Below are 16,313 nucleotides of genomic sequence, written 5' to 3'. Positions count from 1 at the left end.
ATCAGATAACATCTGAAGCTAGGGTGAGTTTTGGTTTCCGAGCGAAGACAACGTCATGCGGCCGGGGGTCACTGCGTCCACTTCATTCGGCTCGGGGGGTCAGGCAGAGGAGGGGGGTGGGTATCGGGACTACGTGCAAGAGAACCTGCGTAGGGTTCTTCAGTAATACCCGACAGGCAGTGAACATGCGCGGCTTCGCAAGCTGTTGGCTGTACTCGTGTACAGTAGCGGAGCTTTTTGAGGTTAGATGCTATAGAGTCAGGCATCGGTTGTGTTCTGTAGAGTTGAGATTTTCTCCCGCTGTGCGGCGGATAAGAACGTGCATTCTTCCGGTCGTCCGGCATGCAAAGCCTGCATTTCTCCGACGTTGCGTTTCATATGAGCTGAAGCGCTTGAAAAAGGGTGGCAGGACGCGCGCTGGAGATGGTCTTGTTTACCGACTGGCCCCCTATGTAACAGCGGGGCGGGGCTCTGTGGTAGTCAGCAGGACGCCTAGTCTTCCACTGTGTCCGAATAGCGCTTCTAGGACAAGGCCTGGGTTTCTTAGTGCGTAAGGCGGTCGCAGGCGCCGCTCCTCAATCCAAAAGACGGCAGCCTCTTTGTCTCGTTAACTTCGAGTGCTTCGAGTGTTTCGTAGTCTGAATCAGAAGCGGGAGACACTCCGCTTCACGCTAGATCCTCCGGGACGCGATAGCGGCACCGCGCTAACTGAATCAAGAAACGTCGGTAGACTCCGTAGACAGTGCTAGTTCGAAGTTCGGTCACGTGTGTTGGACTGATGGGGCAAAGCGGGGGGGTACTACGAAGAGGAACAGGTTACAGCTGGCATGTCGCGGTGAGGGCTGCTACAGAATGTTCGAGTCTCCCTAGTCGGGCTTATCCAGGATCGTGGAGGGCGTTTCCAGTTTCTGTCGAAGTTGGTTTCGGGGAGACATTCTCCGAGTGTCGTGCATATGTTCTGTCAGTTCTTGTTTGTGGGCTTTGGCTCGTGATACATTCTCGACCATGGCTTTTTACGTTTGGGGGATTCGCTGGACAGGCAACCGTGTACAGGGCAGTACAGCCAATGCTATGGCACACTCTGTTCTTCACTGGCATTTTCACAGTAGAGACTGACAATATCGATGACGGCGGACGGTGACATGCAGCGACGGGTGACACATCCCTTGGGACAATCCGGGCACGTATGGATCCAGAGGTAGACGTGCACTCTGGCGCCGTTCTTAGTGTATGTGTTGTACTCAAAAGCCCTTGTCAGTTTCTGTTTGTGTTGTTCTTTTTTTTCTCGCCAGTGTGGCGACGTTTGCGGAATGACCCTGGACCCGCAGCGGGAGCTGACGGGGGAGTACGAGTGTAAGTGCCGCAGGATGAAGGTAGAAGGGTCACTTTTTCCTGGCAGGTACACAGGGCGACGCCACACACCTGCACGCTCCAGCCTGCTTGCTCGTCGTTCCCTTGCATGTGGAAATCGACTGTTGTTCTCTGTTACTCTTTTTTCAGAAGCTTGCAGGTTAGTGTGTCAGCGTTTTGTCAACTGGGTATGTTGCTGCGCCAACATGCACGTCTAGCTTTGACTGAATGTGGACTGTGGTTGTGGGGGCGAGGCAGTGGGCCTCCCCTGGAGTAGTGGCTGTAGTTTCAACCACACACTGAACTATGGTAGCACAGCACGCTCATTACTTTCTAGATTGATGCGCGGCGGGGGGACCGGTTTGGTGAAGTTAAATGAATTGCCAGTGTTCTCCGGGTAGTGTTGTGAACTCCCGTCGTGCGTGTTTTTAGGATCTAGCTTCTCCTTGTTACATTCTCTATGAATGCCGTGTTCTCCCTGGGTGGATGTGGAGATTTGCTCTGATGGGGGTGTGTCTCTGTCACTGCTTGGTTGCAAGGCGTCGCCTCCGATCCGTCAGCTAGCACGGGTCTGGTGGATGAGCATTCGGCAGGCAGCTTAGTCTTAACTGGTAACGTTACGTGGGACGCCATCCGAGGTGAGCCTTTCGTTCGCTGGTTGTTTCCAGCGAGGTCCCGGTCATTCAAGCCTTTCGTGACCGATTACGTTCTGGGTTCGTTTCTAGGAGACCTGTTGACACGTGGTATGCGGTACGGAGTCGTCGGCGCGAGCGGCTTGGAATCATTCGACTGTTGCCAACGCGAGAGAGGCAGCCGCGGTTGCAGTTTCCATAGTCAGTGATCACAGTTCTCCTGGCGGGCCAGCTGTCGGATAGCTCGTTTTTCCGCAGCAGCCAGAGTTTTTTTGGGTGACATTCGCCTTTCGTGTGTGCAAGACAGCTGTCTCGTTCGCGGCGTCTTTGTCTCTAGCGGGTTGTATCGAACTCACAGGCAGAATGTATACATGTGTTGCGAAGGCGCGGCGACTGATCTACAGTTTCGGGTCTTCGGTTGCCCGGCAGTAACTTCTTCCCTCGTCACAGGGAGGGTTTTTCGAGCGCTGAGTGCACAGAACGACGACTACGACAGATGTATACGGCAGCTGTCGTACTACAACAGTCGTTTGCATGCTGCGCAAACGGTCTCGTGTCCGACTTCTTTGCCCATGTTGACTCGGAGAGGAGCAGCGCTGTTTCATACATTGGAGATCTTACAGCAGCTTATGCATGCAGGCGAATCCTCAAAAGGGTAGACTTCTTTGGGTCGCCTCGTACGTCCTTTTAGAGACGGTGGCTCCTCTTTTGTCGACAAGATCGGTGCACTCAGTGCAACATGCCTTGTAGAGGCCTCTCCGGGTGCATTTCGGCATTCGCATTTCTCCTGAGAAAGCTGCAAGTTACACGGTTCTGAGCGCGTCTTCCCACGGTGTGGTATCCGAGAAAGACGCTAGTTTCCCTTTGTCAGCTCTTGTCCGTGCAATTCCCTTTGTCGACCTCACTCTGAGCAGAGGGAGACGCGGCGCCTGCTCAAGGCGAGATAAGCGCTGCAGGGGGCATATCAAGCTTCATTTCCAGCCAAGCGAGCTCGGGGAAAAATATTGTCACGTACACCGATACAGATTCCTCGAAGCGACGGTACGGCTCGCCAGCTTTTTGCTCGCGTTCAAGTGTGTTTCCCTTGAGTTTGGCAGTGCCAGCTTGACAGATTGGCGTTCTGACGAAGCGAGTGCAGGAACTGCCGATAGGCGTCACGATCTTTAGCGCTGACAACTCCCGTTCTTTCCGCAGTCAAACCCCAGCTGCCCCAGCAGTGTCCATTCTGCAGCTCCTGTCTCGGAAGTGCTGACACTCCACCAGGGCTGTTGACAAGTGTTATGGGAACAAGCTGTTCAGCTGACTGTGCTGCCCACCCTCCCGAAATGTTCCGCATCGATTTTTCCCCTAGGCAAATAGCTGATCTGTCACGAGTGTGCTCTTGATAGCTGTAGTTTACGGTCTCGGGTTCCTCGAGGCAACGGGGTATTCAACGGTCACGGAGCAACTCAGGGACTTCGGCGTGATTCCGTTCGCTTTGTAGTACTGTATGTGCTGTATTCTGTGGAACCGGAGCTTTGTGTTCGTCCCGGCAAGGTCTCGGTGACTGTCTCTGCAACGATCACTTGCTCTGAGGATAACTCTGCACTCACCGCGATTGTCCGTTTGCTTGTGGCTTGTGAGACTCTCGATGACCTGCCGCGTTCGATTATGGCTCTCTGCGTTTTGCCTGGGACGCAGCTTGGCTGTTGGGACCTCGACGGCCACTGCGATAAATAACCGTCCGACGTCATCCTATTTCCAACTACTTCAGATACGAACAATCAGAAGAATTTGGTTTTCTGCAGGTGGGCTCCTTTCGTTCGTTTGCATTTCTCTGTAGACCCCGCCTTCCTGTGTCGTTTCCTCAACCCGTGGACGCGAATGTGTTCGTGGAACCGGTGGTGCTGTGGTGCAGGTGTTCGTGGTGGATGTTGCGTGACTTCAACCGTTGTTGCTAGAGTGTTGCTCTATGGTTCCTTCGCCGTCGTGTGGACCCGCGGGCAGGGACAGCGCTGGATTAGTGTAGCTGGGGTTTTAAGCATGTATGCGTGGCTATCCGCGGATATCTACGCTGTGCAGATGGTTTACAGAGCTTTCCTGTGTTTCAGTGAAGTCGCGGCTGTTGCGTTTTTATGGCCTGTAGACGTCACCTCGGCTCATTCACACCCTAGTGGCGGACCTTTACCTGAGGTCATGATTCTATCAGCACCTGTGTGTCCAGCACCCCGTCGTTGCGTGTGCACTCGGTTGCCGGATGCGTTTTGTGGCTTCCCGAAGTGCGTGCGTGTGTCTGTTTACACGAAAGTTGACTGCATACGGCTGCGGCGCGTCCTTTCTGATGCAGGAGCGATTGCCGTTCAGATCCTCCCGACGGATGCAGGAAAGGGAACAATTGTCACCATAGGAGAGCAGGAATACGGGGCGGCTGTCGGCTCTGATGGAGCGTCGGTGTTTTGGGAGGTATATCCTGACTCTTTCGTCGCATCTTTAGCGGTCTTTGTTGACGATGAGTGTTGCTGCCCCTGGCTCGAAAGTTGGTCCGTCCATTATGCCAGGTTTCCGTTCTGGGTGTCAGGACGCAAAGAAACATGCGTACGAGTGAGGAGAAAATCTTGCTTCACACACACCTCGTTGGCTTTCCGATCAGCAGGAACGTCTTTGGTATCTGTGTCGCTGCCTTGTTAAATCTGTAGTGGTGGGTCCCCAGAGCGCATGCGGGCGAGGGTTGGATTTTTCATCAGCCTGTTTGCGTTTTGTGTCATGTGGCATCAACCCCTTCAGTACGGAGACATGGCCTGCGGCGTCTCGTCGTCGTTTCTTGTTTCTGTTGGTCTCAGCGTAAGCCAAACTGAAGCACTGGTCACAGTTTTGAATCACACAGGAAGACGGCCCCGTCTCTAGGGAGGTTTTGAAAGTATTTCGAGGAAGCAGCACGGAAGCTGCACCGCATTCCTTCCCGCCTCATACTCCGTTAGCGTCAGCGTGCCGGCTGGCGGTCAAAAAGACACTCTCGCAGCTGCATTCACGTTCATGATGCGTTGAGCTGTATGTTTCTGGCGACGTCCCCATCAGATCTAAGCACACTTTTTTGTTGTTTAGGAGTGTGGATGTCTTTTCGAAACGATTGCGCTATCGACTAACGTACGTAGTCACATGGTGGGGGCTGAGGGATTGTTTGAACTGAACATCCTCAATGAATCAGAATTCACACCCTGTAACCCTATCGTCAGCCCCTGAATGACAGGATATTTTTGGACAGACTGTCCGTGAACTGTAGCAAGCTGGCGGCAACCACGTTATGACACCAGTTTTAGTACATTATATACTGACACACATACAGCTTTGGTGACAGCTCGCACCCCGCATCTGGTCTTCGGGTATTCTGCTCCAAGGTCGTGCTTGACGGTGCAGTACTTTGCTGGCGCGTTCCATATCTCCGTCACGCATCCTCTTCGGGATTCGTGTCTCCCTAAAGGAAGCTGCTTGTCTTGGACAGCATGCCGTGCGGCCCGGGTTAGGACCTTAACAGTCTTCTCTCTTGTCCGTGTTTTGTGAACCTCTCCATGGGGCCTCCGGAGTCGGTAGTCCCAGTACTTGTCACTGTAACATCCATACCGACAAATCACGTGCTGTACTTGCAATGGCTACACACCAAATAGCTCTAAGCTACAGGCCGCGTATGCTGAGAGTCTTCGGATGTTTTTCAAGTGGTCCACGCTGGCCTACCCCTTCACTCCGTAGTTTGTGTTCATCGTGGTTGGTTCTCTCAATCACACTGCAAAGTTGTTTTCCTCTGTGTATTACCTTCTCTCTTTCTGGCTCAGCCACGCCACGCGGACTACCCGAAGCCGGGTATCATATGTACTAACACAAATTCTGCTGCTTGTACATCGTGGGACACTGTGGACGCCAAGATAAAGAATGATCGCCCTGCCTCAGTCATGCTGGAAGGTAAGTGTCTCTCAACAGGGGGTGAGAAACAAAGACAAACTGCGCGGGGGGGCGGGTGACGCGTAGGGGGGTTACAGTGAACTAGTGAGCATGGATCGCTGACGGATCCCTGCTCACTGGTTCACTGTAACTGTGTGTGAATATTGCCATACACATGTACCGTATTTAGGCGTTTATGTGTTTCCGTCTCTCTTTCTGACAGTGAAGAGGCCCACGTAAAGAAACAGATTGTCTGATATCTTAGGACCGGGCAGAACTGTCGCGCCCACGTGTTGGCAGAGCGCGTGGTAGCTGGGCCAAGTAAGCTCCATTCAACTTCGGGAGAGAGGTTTATGGAACGCCTGGTTTTTCTGGCTGACACGGCGGGTCTCTGCGAACGCGGATCTCTCCGTACACTAGTGTAAGGCGATATGTTTGAGTACGGCAACCCATTTTGACCTCGTCATCTTTCGTAGCCTGGCTGGCGCAGGTGCGGGGTGCTCGCAGAGCGCACTTGATGTTTCCTGGTTGTGCGCCGAATTTCCTCGTCAATTGTTTGGCGTTAGTAAACGCTTGTAGCAGTCCTCACCTTGTCAGTCATACGACTGGGCACTGTGTTTTCTCTTGTGTGCTACAATTCAGCCATAGCGTGTCATCCTGAGGGGGAAGCCTTTGCATTGGTGTTCGCGGACGGCACCGTTTTGGCGGTCGGGGCAGAAGGTGCGGGCGGTAAACTGAATTCTGTTGCTGAGGTATGGAGGAAGATGGTCCACAGGGTGTTCTCTCATGGGCCGACATCTCGTCTGCGTGAAATTTAGGGCCGTGCCGGCCTTGCGAGCGACTTGGGGGTGCAGAGCCGCGTTATCCCTCCGGCACCTGCTGAACGGGCTTCTTGGTGGCTGGGCTTATCACTGGCCGTCACCAGTGGGCACCGACCTGCCGTAGAATTCCGGTCACGAAAGAAACAGTCCGGAGATGCTTGCGTCTGTCAGTATCGGTAAAGAGTGTCGACCATAAGTCGAAGTGTTCCTTCCGGTGTTGGGTGCTCCGGGTCCTTGTTGCCGGCCTCTGTTTTCTTGTCGCTCCCTTCCTCGATATCAAGCCCATCAGGGCAGTGACTTCCTCCGTCTGCGATACTTTCAGAGGAGCCGAAGCATGCAGCCCGATTACTTGCGCTCCGGCTTATTGAGCGCCGTCTAGTGTATTTCTCGCCCGATTCTTATCCGATTTAGATCGATTCACACTTGAGCCTTATGCGCTTCAGATCGATTTACACCTGAGCCTTACGCGACCCACATCGAGCAATGGAAAGGGGAGAGGCTGTTCTGAGGTCGCCGGCAGGCTGGCCAGCGCTGTGGAATTCACAAGACAAAAAAAGGGTCGTTCTTGATTTCGCTTGGTGTTCAGGTTTCAGGGTCGAGGTCAGAACACAGCCCCGCATGTTGCCAGAGGTGTTTCTCTCAACCTCACCTTCCGAAGATTACAGCCAGGAATAACACTTTGTACCCGTATATCCAGTTAGGGGTTCGGCTGTTCCCCGGGCCGTCCCTTCAGCAACATTGAAGCCCCCCGTTTGTAGTGATTTGTCGTTTCCAGACGGACTGGTCGGACGTACGCGCGCCTTACGCGTATAAAGCTTGATTAGTGCAGCCTCATGTACACTCTCACATTGCATCAAGGCGTTCGCGTGGTATCGGTGCGTGACTGCAGCAAGGCGCTTTAGTGATGCTGGGCCAGCTTGCTCACGTGCGCTCTTTCACGGGTGCGAAATGTGTCGGAGTGTTTGTGCTGCCATTTCAGCAAGCCTTGTCAACTTTTGACGCAACGCGGAACCAGCGAGTGAAAAAGGTGGTAGCCACAAAGGGTGCGTTTGCAGTTCTGCTGAAGCGAGGGATCATCTACGCGTGGGGATCGGACCAGTTTGGTACGTTTCGGGGTGCCCCGCACCTCTTCTCTTGTCTGGCCTGCGCCCTCTTTTTAAAGACTAGCCTGTACGTCATTTAGGTGCGCGCACGCTTCAGTGTTCGTGTTAGAGGCGCCGACACGGTATCCACCCCCGGCTTTCTTCGCATTAGACAGGGACGGGAAGAAGCAAGAGGAAGCCCCTTATGATAAACATGTTACCTATCTCTCTGCCGTTAGCTGTGCAGTTTGGCTAATGCTTTCTCAGGCACTTCGGTGGGTCGCTTGCAAGCCAGCTCCGCAGTTGTATCAGAGATAGAGGTACATTCGCTCACGGGAGACAATCTCCTGCGCGTAGCAAACCTGCCGTTGACTTGCTGCGCGGATATAAGGTTCGCTCTGGGTGCTTGCCGTGGGCCTAACAAAAGGGGCAAGTGGAGTTAGGCACATTTTGTCGACAGAGCGTTCGTGACAGGTGTTCTGCACACGTGGAACGCGTTCCTACAGTTGGAGTAGTACCCTGGTCCGGCGAGTCAGGCATGCCTTCTCGTGCGGACACTGTTCTGCTGTTTTGCCTTTCAGGCGGGACACTACCTACTTCGGAGATTGCTGGTGTTGTGGACATTGTGAGGACAAGAGCGGCTCTTGTATTCGATATCACGGTGACCGGTAGAGTGATTAGCGTGTGCCCCTCGTGTGACCTTTGTTTCGCAACCACGGCTTGCCTGTTAGGAGGCGTTTTGATATAGCTACCGCCTTTGATCCTCATTTGGTGCTCCTGTGTCCACGGTGGTGCCTGCGAGGGACCGCCGGTTCCGCGCGGATTCTACTCACGAGAGAAGTAGGCGGAGTGACCAAGAAGCGGGGTGGGGTCTCGCTGTTATACATTTCTTCTGGCGGGGACACCTGTGCACACAGTAACTTTTCTGGCAGGAAAATTTTCACAATCCAGTCCGGACTTGTTATCCGTTGACTGGCTTTCTCGGTGGTCAAGGTGCAGCGTACTGGACAATGGGGAAGTCGGACGTTCTTGAGATCAGAATCCGGGAAACACCCGCCTCGTGTTATCCTCGGCGATATGAAGAATAGTATGACAGTTCCTGTGCAGGATCGTCACGCACTGCGCTGTCGCGGAGGAGCCCTCTCTATCTCTAGGCGGGGCGCGTGAATCGATTTCTTCGGTCGGTCACTCATTTACTCACCAGCGCCCAACTCACTGAACACTTTATGCGAGCAAGCCAAGACAGAATCGATCAGCCCTCTCTGTTGCTCCCAGGTTGCTAATGACGTTGGCTTTGCGGCTCTGACAGGAGGTGGCAAGGTGTACACTTGGGGCTCCGGCATGGTGTTGCCTAGTCGCATCAACAGCGTGGAGGTAAGGGTTTCGGCTGCCGATCTTATGAGATATGTTAGCATGCTTTTCTTGGCTTGGAGAGAAGCCTCTTCCCCTTGATCGGCTATGCCAGGTCCTCTCCGGCTGTAGCGTAAGAGTATGCCTCTCCTCGCAGATTCACTGCGTTTAGAGATAGCAGACTGTCCTTCCAACCATGGTAGGGAGGAAGCACAAGCTCCTGCAGCTGGCCGGAGCAGTCGGGTTCCGCGGAGTAGCCGGCAGTTCATTTAGGGATTCGACAAGAGGTAAGGTGTGAAACGTCTGTCGCGTTCGTCGCCGCGCGAGGTACGCGAGCATGCCCCGTGATCTCACTGTCAGTCGATAAGGGACGACTGGCGTACTTCGCGCCGTTGCCAGATGGGAAATGAAGTCAGATGTGGTCCTGTATGGTCTTCCTTCGACTGTCCGGAGCATCTGTGGGACGAGCCTAGCAGACCACGGCAACCGAGGCACCTTCTTCGGCGCCGGGAGATCGGTACAAGATGCCGAGGCAGAGATTCGGCAGAGTACCCTGAAGAGTGACAGGCCTGACTTTGTCATTTGTTTCAAGAAAGGGGATTCTGCGGCGTAGCCGACTCTGCTGGCATGTAGATGTGCCGTCTAAGGACGCTTGCTGTGTGGGCTTCAGATTGAAAGAATTTACGGGGAGAGGACGTGCTTCGCCGCCTTCGACAAAAGTGGTCAGTCGCAGTACGTTTCCCTGTACAGGATTCTTTTACGATGTCGAGTCTGCTTGCCTTCGCTTGTCCCATCTACACATGCAGCAATCTGTAAAACGACGCCTCTTGGGACGTGTACACATGGTAAACGTCTTTGCGTGCTTAGCCAAAAAGCCCGTGTTCGGCGGGCGCTGATGCGGCTTGCGGGTATATGGCTCTCACTGGCTGTCCCGACAGAGTGAGAGCTGGCCAAGTGGTTGGCGGGGGGGAGGCTGCGGCGGTGATCAGGCGTAAGCTTAGGCAAAAGCTCAGCTTGGTGTTTCAGTGCTCGGAACTTGTTCGTTTGATTTCGTGTTCTGGCTGGCAGGTTAGTCCTGCAGTCGCGAGCACACCGGAGCTGTGAAGGTGGTGTCAGTAGTGAACGGGGAGCGCTGCTCTCGGAAGCAGACTTCATTAGAAGAGAGAGACGCGGGTTGTAATGGGGCGACGTCGTTTCAGAGGTGCCCGGTGTCCAGTCCTGACAGTCGCAGCGATTCTGCGACGGGAGGTCATCTGAAATGCTAGGGACCCATTTCGACGCGGTTCTGTTGCAGGTGTCAGGGAGCCTTTGGAATTGTGTCCGTGTATGCAAGGGTATGGTTAGGTGAGCAAGTTGATGTGCGTCCCTGTCGGGTTCTTTGGTAACTCCTTGGAGCTTGCATTGCTCTCTCCGGTGTGGATATTTTTGTGCAGGCGGACTCTACGTGTGGGGGCTGGGAGGAGACGACGGAGCATTTTGCAACGAGCAGTTCGTTGGCGACAAGCAACTAATGGCAAGGAGTTTCAAAGACGTTGCTCAGAAACTTTCCGAAGGTGTAACAGGTATGCACTCGTCATACCGACACGGAAATTGCACAAGGGTACAGCTACGCATAGGCATACACCCATGCCATGGAGCGGAGCGGACCTCTACTTGAAGGCTTGCTGCCTCTGCAAACTCAGATCCTTGTATTAGTGCCCTAGGGCGAACTCCTTTTGTGTGCTGCCTACCTCGCGAGTGCTATTTGCCAACCATACTACGTTTGCGTTCTGCGGTGTTCTTGGGGGGGTAGGTATTCTTTGGCGCAGGATAGCAGACAGGCTTTGCTGGTATTCCTGGAAAGACAGTAGGGGACGGTATTTTTTTCTTGCTTCGCGTCGCTTTGCTGCCCAAGGCGGTGCTTCAGTGACTGAGTGGAGAGTGTGGTGAGGCCAGTAATTCGCCTTACGCAGCGGCACTCAGGATGGCAAGCCTGTTCAATTCGGGTGCAGTACCAGTGTTTGGTCTCACATTTGCAGATGTGCGTTTCGGCACCGACGCGGCAGTAGCGGTGAAGAAACCGAAGCAGCAGGACGGTGCATGGGAGCTTGTGACATGGGGGTCCACCGCAAAGGGTGGCGAGGTCACTGCCTACGCGCTGCGGGAAGGCAGGAAGGGGGTCAAGGGTAAGTCTTCTCTTCCTTCTGAACTGCACAGAAATATTACAAATGCATTATTCACCAGGTGAAGGAGCGTGGTCCTGCGTCTGACTGTATCTCCATGCGCCTTTTCTGGTGCGCTTGTGTATGTACGTGTCTTGGTTGTGCCTATGTCGCTACAACGTCGGGCGAATGTGCAGTTGTCAAGAAGAGATGTGTGTCGCAGTTGGACTTTTGTTTGGTGATTGTGCCCTAGCGTTTTCATAAGCTTGTGCCTGGATACATGCATCCGTGCGTGCTGACAGAATAAATATAGCCACGTGTGGCTGCAGTCTATTCGCAGGGTACCTGCTTCTGGGGCTTGGTTAGGGATTGCAGTCACGTGCGTAAGCATGCTCTTTTTCTGCGTGTCTCTGAATCACTGTGGCTTGGCTTTGCGTAGCGAGCCATTCTGTGCGGAGTCGCCGTCTCGTGTATTTGCTTGTTCGCGCATGGGCTCGTGTTATGGCTGAATACTGGCTTAACCGTGTATGAACATCCCTGAAGGTATCGGGAGCATAACCCCAGTTTTGGTCAGTGTCGCGGAGCCGACGTACACACACTTCTCGGTTGGTTCCCACGCTGCAATCTGCTTCTGTGGCGTGTATGGTTTCTTTGATAACTGGTATCGCTCCGCTGCGCACTACCACTTCAAGGCATAGGTTGACAATCCTCATCGCACTCGTGTGGGCACACAGAAGGCTTCATTGGAGGTTCCTCGTTACGTTGGAGAACAGGGGCTCTGACGAGTTAGAGAGCGAAATGCCATCGCGCAGTTTCAGCCAGCAAGATTCTTTGGTTGTTTTGCTGCTGTCAAGCTGCGTTTTGGAGTACTTCGGATAGCGTGAACTTCCGGAGCGTAGTCCTGCATACTGTTTGTCTGGTAGACATTGCTCACAACTGATCGGTACGGGCCGCGGCAGGCGAATTGCGTGTTTGAGGCTTTGTTGTGTTCGACTTCTCTCGTCAGAATCTATTCCCGTTTTGGCAAGTGCGTGTATAGTCGGACTTGGCTGGCGTTTGTCTGTCCTCATACTTGCAGCTCTCGGGGCCGCGAAGTCAGCTTTTGCCGTTGTTAGCACCGCAGGTGACGTGGTTGCTTGGGGCAGCAAAGAGGCTGGTGGAGAGGGATGGGAGCAGTCTTTTCTGAAAGGTGAGAGGTAGCTGTCCTAGAAGGTTCCAAGTGCGAACACGTTGAAACGACGCTGAATGCCTTCGGAGACCGTTTCAAATAGCGGTGCCGAGACAAGACCTGTCCTGCGAACAGGTATTGCCTTTAAGGAAGTGATGTGACGGTTTTCGGGCTCGGGCTTTCCCAGTCGTGTTGATGACTATCCGGTGAATCAGAAGTAACCGCGGAAGTGAGCTGTCGTGATGCTCGACTGACAGAACCTTTCGTGTGTTAGCCATGCGAGTAAGGCCGGGGCGATGAGTATGAATGTGGGCCGGCCCGGCTGCAAGTGCGGTGTGGTGTTGCTCCCGTCAGATTGACACGCTGACTAAAGGCAACATATCAACTGAGAAAGACTTCACGCTCTCGAGTAGTGTTTTTCTTTTTAGATCAGGGGGTCAGCTCTGTAGGAGGGATGTTTGGTAAAGGTGCGCAAGTCATCGGAGAACTGAGATTGTCTTTTAGGTTTTGTAGCTGAAGCATTTATATACCTTCGCTTGCTCATGGAGATGTGTTACTGCAGTCATGACACGTGTAGCGGATGGCTTGTGACTGGTAGGCGCCAGTGTTGTTGTGTACGCTTTTGCGGTGGATTTTCTTATTTTCATGCAGGCAGGGTGTATGGGTTGGTTTCTTTGAACCGGGCCTTCGTGGCGCTGTTAGCGACGGGAGAAGCGTATGGTTGGGGCAGTATTGGTCAAAGTCTCATGAGCTCCGCAAGTAGGCCTCTGTTAAGCAAGAGCAGCGATCTGGCACATACCGCAGGTCATTGGACTGTCTTGCTTGTCTTTCGAACGCAGTCTGGTGGTACGCAGTCGAGGTTCGCCGAGGGTTGTTACTCTGCGAACGCGCCTCCTCGTTTTGGAAGGAGCCTGTAGACAGTGCAGTGGTGTCACTCACGACGTGTAACATAGTGTCTTGGTTTGAACTCTCTAACATGCTCTCGTGTGAGCGGTAGCGGCAATGGGACAGGACTTGTCTTCTACACATTGCTGTTGGTATCGATGAGTTTCATGGAAACAAACACGTTAGAGCAGGTACTTCTTAGTTCTCCGGCACGCTGCTTCGCGCGAAGCTGTGAGCTTATCAAAACTCTGTTTCGCCTTCTTGAAGACGGCGCGGGGAACACAACTACATAGTGGTTCCGAACACGGAGCAACATTCGCACCAAGGTGTACACACTCCTCTTCTACACAGTGCGTGGTTTTCACACCGCGCCCCATGCCACCGCGTAGATCTTCTCTGCTGTGCAGAGGTATATGCTTCGGATACACTCTGGGAGCTCCAACAAGCACCAAGGCTACCAAAGCTAACTTCCACGGGAACAGTGAGGGGCTGTTTCTGTTTGGCGACGTGCTTGCAGGGCGGCAGGAAATAGGCAGTGCGATCGAGACTCGCATCCCCCGCGGGCTCTACGTTTTAGGTGGCCGTGGCGAACGCGAGATTTTTGTTGGCGTTGTCGGAGTGCCGTGCATTCCAGGGGACTGGGGGGAGTGGGGAAGCTGCAGAAGCCTGTAAGGATCTCTGTATAATCGCGGCGGTCTCTCTACACAGATGGGAACTGTTCCTGTGGCCGTGGACTGTCTCCTATAGTCGTGTAGTTCGCACCACAGCGCGCGCTGGGGGTAGAGGATTATACTCCCGGAGGCATCGGAAGAGAGCCTTGAAACAGTGTGCACGCGGAACCACGGGCAAGCGGCCAGCGGGTTGAACGCGGGAGATATTCAAGGTTTTTTAGGGTGAGGGTTGGTACCCTTCGTTTGAAGCGGGGGTCCTCGTAAACGCTCTAAGGCCAAGGAGCCACATGGCATCGGCTTGAAGCGTTACGACATACTGTTCTCTTCAATTGTTCTTGGCAACAGGGGGGCCACTCAGATTTCTTAGTTTACAATCGTCGGACCCTTGGCGAGGTCTTGCGATGAAGGCGCAGGTTCTCTGATCAGGCAAGTCTTCTTCTACTGGTTGTGCTTACAGCTGTCAAGGTATCCGGCAGAGAGAAAGGACGATCGATCTTGAGGCCTGGGGCGATAAATGCACGTCACCGTGTAAGTTGGGTGGTCCTGTTTTTGTTGGACCGCGTTTCCGCGCAGGTCAAGTGTACATAGCAGCGCGACACCCACGATGCAGCGAGCCGCCTTTTTCTTGCAGGTCTTCGCTTTTCCTCCGTTCTACTCGAATTTGCTGCCTGTGCGGAGGAGTCGCTCTCTTACCGATCCATGCTGCGGTGCTTTCTGTGTGTCGTGCAGTATCAGAAGCCGGAAGCTGCCAGGGGCCGAAGTACGGCACCGACGAATGCCCGGGTAAGCTGCGGAGCTGAACACGGGCCAGGTAATTGCTGCGTACACATACGCCTTCGATAAGCCAACCGTTTTTCAACCCGGACACGAAGCTGTACTTATCCTTACGTGCACGCGGCGACTTTGAATGCAAATGTTCTCGAGGATAAGAACGGTCTCGTTCCTCCTGGTAGTCTGTTCTTCGTCCTACTGGCTTCTGTCCCCCGGTGGCCCTGTTTAGTTACATGGGAAACCAGGAGTCGCTCAAGGACTTCTAACTGCTTAGGGCTATCACAAGTTCCGCGTTGTGGCATTGAGATGGCCTAGAGCGTAACGAGGAGATTTTAGGAACCGCAGTGTCAGCAGCCAAGTACTTTTTTTTGTGTGCGCAACTGTCGTCGTTTCCACAGGAACAGAGGCTCTCAGTGATGCCAGCGGATCCGGATTTTCGGTGGGAGCTATCTTGGGGTGTGCTCTAGCTGGCGGCGCGATTCTTGCTATCGTGTCTTTCATGAGCTATATGTGGTGCAGCGGCCCATCCGGCCGGTAGTTGGGGTGGGTGAACAAACAGTAGCAATAAGGTGATTTTCCAGACGGAAAGCTGTTTTGGCAGAGACCAGGCCTTGCTAGGATTGGGATTAGCGTGCGTCCGCAAGGGATTCCTGCAGCTGTGGCTGGGCTTTGACTGGTAAAAGTAGTTGACTCCAGGCACGCAACCGACAGCCGTCATTCCCGATTTTTCGGAATGAAGCAGACCTCTTCGCGTAAGGTCCCTCCTTTTGAGTGACGAGTTGATGGAGTGACCGCCCTGAACACCAGGGCGGTGAGCTGTCAGCGTCGCTGCTAGGCCAGTATCCGAGTTTGCTTGGAAATCTAATGTTGCTGCGCTGGCTTACCACGCCGCTCTTCTGTCAGGCACTGGTGCATGCGGCGGTGGGCTCTTCCGTATGCTCGACGGAGAGGCCCTTGGTACCTTGAAGCGGCGGTACGAATCCTAAACGTGTTCATTAGGTGACTATTGTCGGTGCTCTCGTTTGCGAGCAAATAGAAAACCCGCCTCTAGTGGCAGCCGCGACTTCCCTTGACGGCTGCTTTTGATGGAGGGCCAGGTTGAATTTGATTGCTGTTTGCTACGTGATCTGCAGTCAATCGGAAGACACTCACTTAGTTTGTGTCCGCTTGGTTGATGTAATCAACTAGCACTTTATACCATTTAGACGCCGTCTGTCCAGGTCACTGTCTTCTGTGTTCCTGAGCTGCCCCGGTGACTTAGTCTCGATTCTTTTGCAGTGCTCAACTCTGACAGTGCTTCTCGGACTGACGGGGGACATTTCGGTTGTTATGTTTGAAACCACCCCCTCGTCCTGGTCGCCATAGTCACTCTGTTACTTTGCTAATGCTGTCCTTTGTTAACGGCCGTGCTAGTAGTAGTTGTATAGACCAGCTTGTTGAAATGCCGAGGCTGTGGGGTGTTCATGCTGACGCCGTGAACTGATACAGTGCCTACAGTCAAATGACATACATTCCCTTGGGAGAAAGCAG

The 16,313-nt window shown here is 53.6% G+C and overlaps 1 protein-coding gene across 1 annotated transcript in view; it reads left to right on the top strand.

Moving 5' to 3' along the window:
- The window catches only part of CSUI_000154 (alpha-tubulin suppressor protein), a 20,130-nt gene extending 3,822 nt beyond the window's left edge, over positions 1 to 16,308 (top strand). The window contains exons 4-23 of the mRNA XM_068060388.1: positions 1,293 to 1,353; positions 1,890 to 1,988; positions 2,897 to 3,023; positions 3,663 to 3,769; positions 4,309 to 4,424; positions 4,746 to 4,802; positions 5,789 to 5,915; positions 6,537 to 6,646; positions 7,695 to 7,818; positions 8,379 to 8,465; positions 9,107 to 9,171; positions 9,818 to 9,869; positions 10,581 to 10,709; positions 11,166 to 11,312; positions 12,367 to 12,477; positions 13,108 to 13,215; positions 13,859 to 14,009; positions 14,470 to 14,540; positions 14,742 to 14,795; positions 15,182 to 16,308. Of these exons, the coding sequence (XP_067927621.1) occupies positions 1,293 to 1,353; positions 1,890 to 1,988; positions 2,897 to 3,023; positions 3,663 to 3,769; positions 4,309 to 4,424; positions 4,746 to 4,802; positions 5,789 to 5,915; positions 6,537 to 6,646; positions 7,695 to 7,818; positions 8,379 to 8,465; positions 9,107 to 9,171; positions 9,818 to 9,869; positions 10,581 to 10,709; positions 11,166 to 11,312; positions 12,367 to 12,477; positions 13,108 to 13,215; positions 13,859 to 14,009; positions 14,470 to 14,540; positions 14,742 to 14,795; positions 15,182 to 15,321 (2,043 nt within the window). The 3' untranslated portion in view covers positions 15,322 to 16,308. The remainder of the gene's footprint in view (positions 1 to 1,292; positions 1,354 to 1,889; positions 1,989 to 2,896; positions 3,024 to 3,662; positions 3,770 to 4,308; positions 4,425 to 4,745; positions 4,803 to 5,788; positions 5,916 to 6,536; positions 6,647 to 7,694; positions 7,819 to 8,378; positions 8,466 to 9,106; positions 9,172 to 9,817; positions 9,870 to 10,580; positions 10,710 to 11,165; positions 11,313 to 12,366; positions 12,478 to 13,107; positions 13,216 to 13,858; positions 14,010 to 14,469; positions 14,541 to 14,741; positions 14,796 to 15,181) is intronic.
- Positions 16,309 to 16,313: the final 5 nt, after the last annotated feature.

Source organism: Cystoisospora suis, assembly GCF_002600585.1.
Source record: "Cystoisospora suis strain Wien I chromosome Unknown contig_72, whole genome shotgun sequence".
Taxonomy (NCBI): domain Eukaryota; phylum Apicomplexa; class Conoidasida; order Eucoccidiorida; family Sarcocystidae; genus Cystoisospora; species Cystoisospora suis.
Note: the sequence above shows the minus strand (reverse complement) of the source record. Positions and strands in the feature narration are given on the sequence as shown.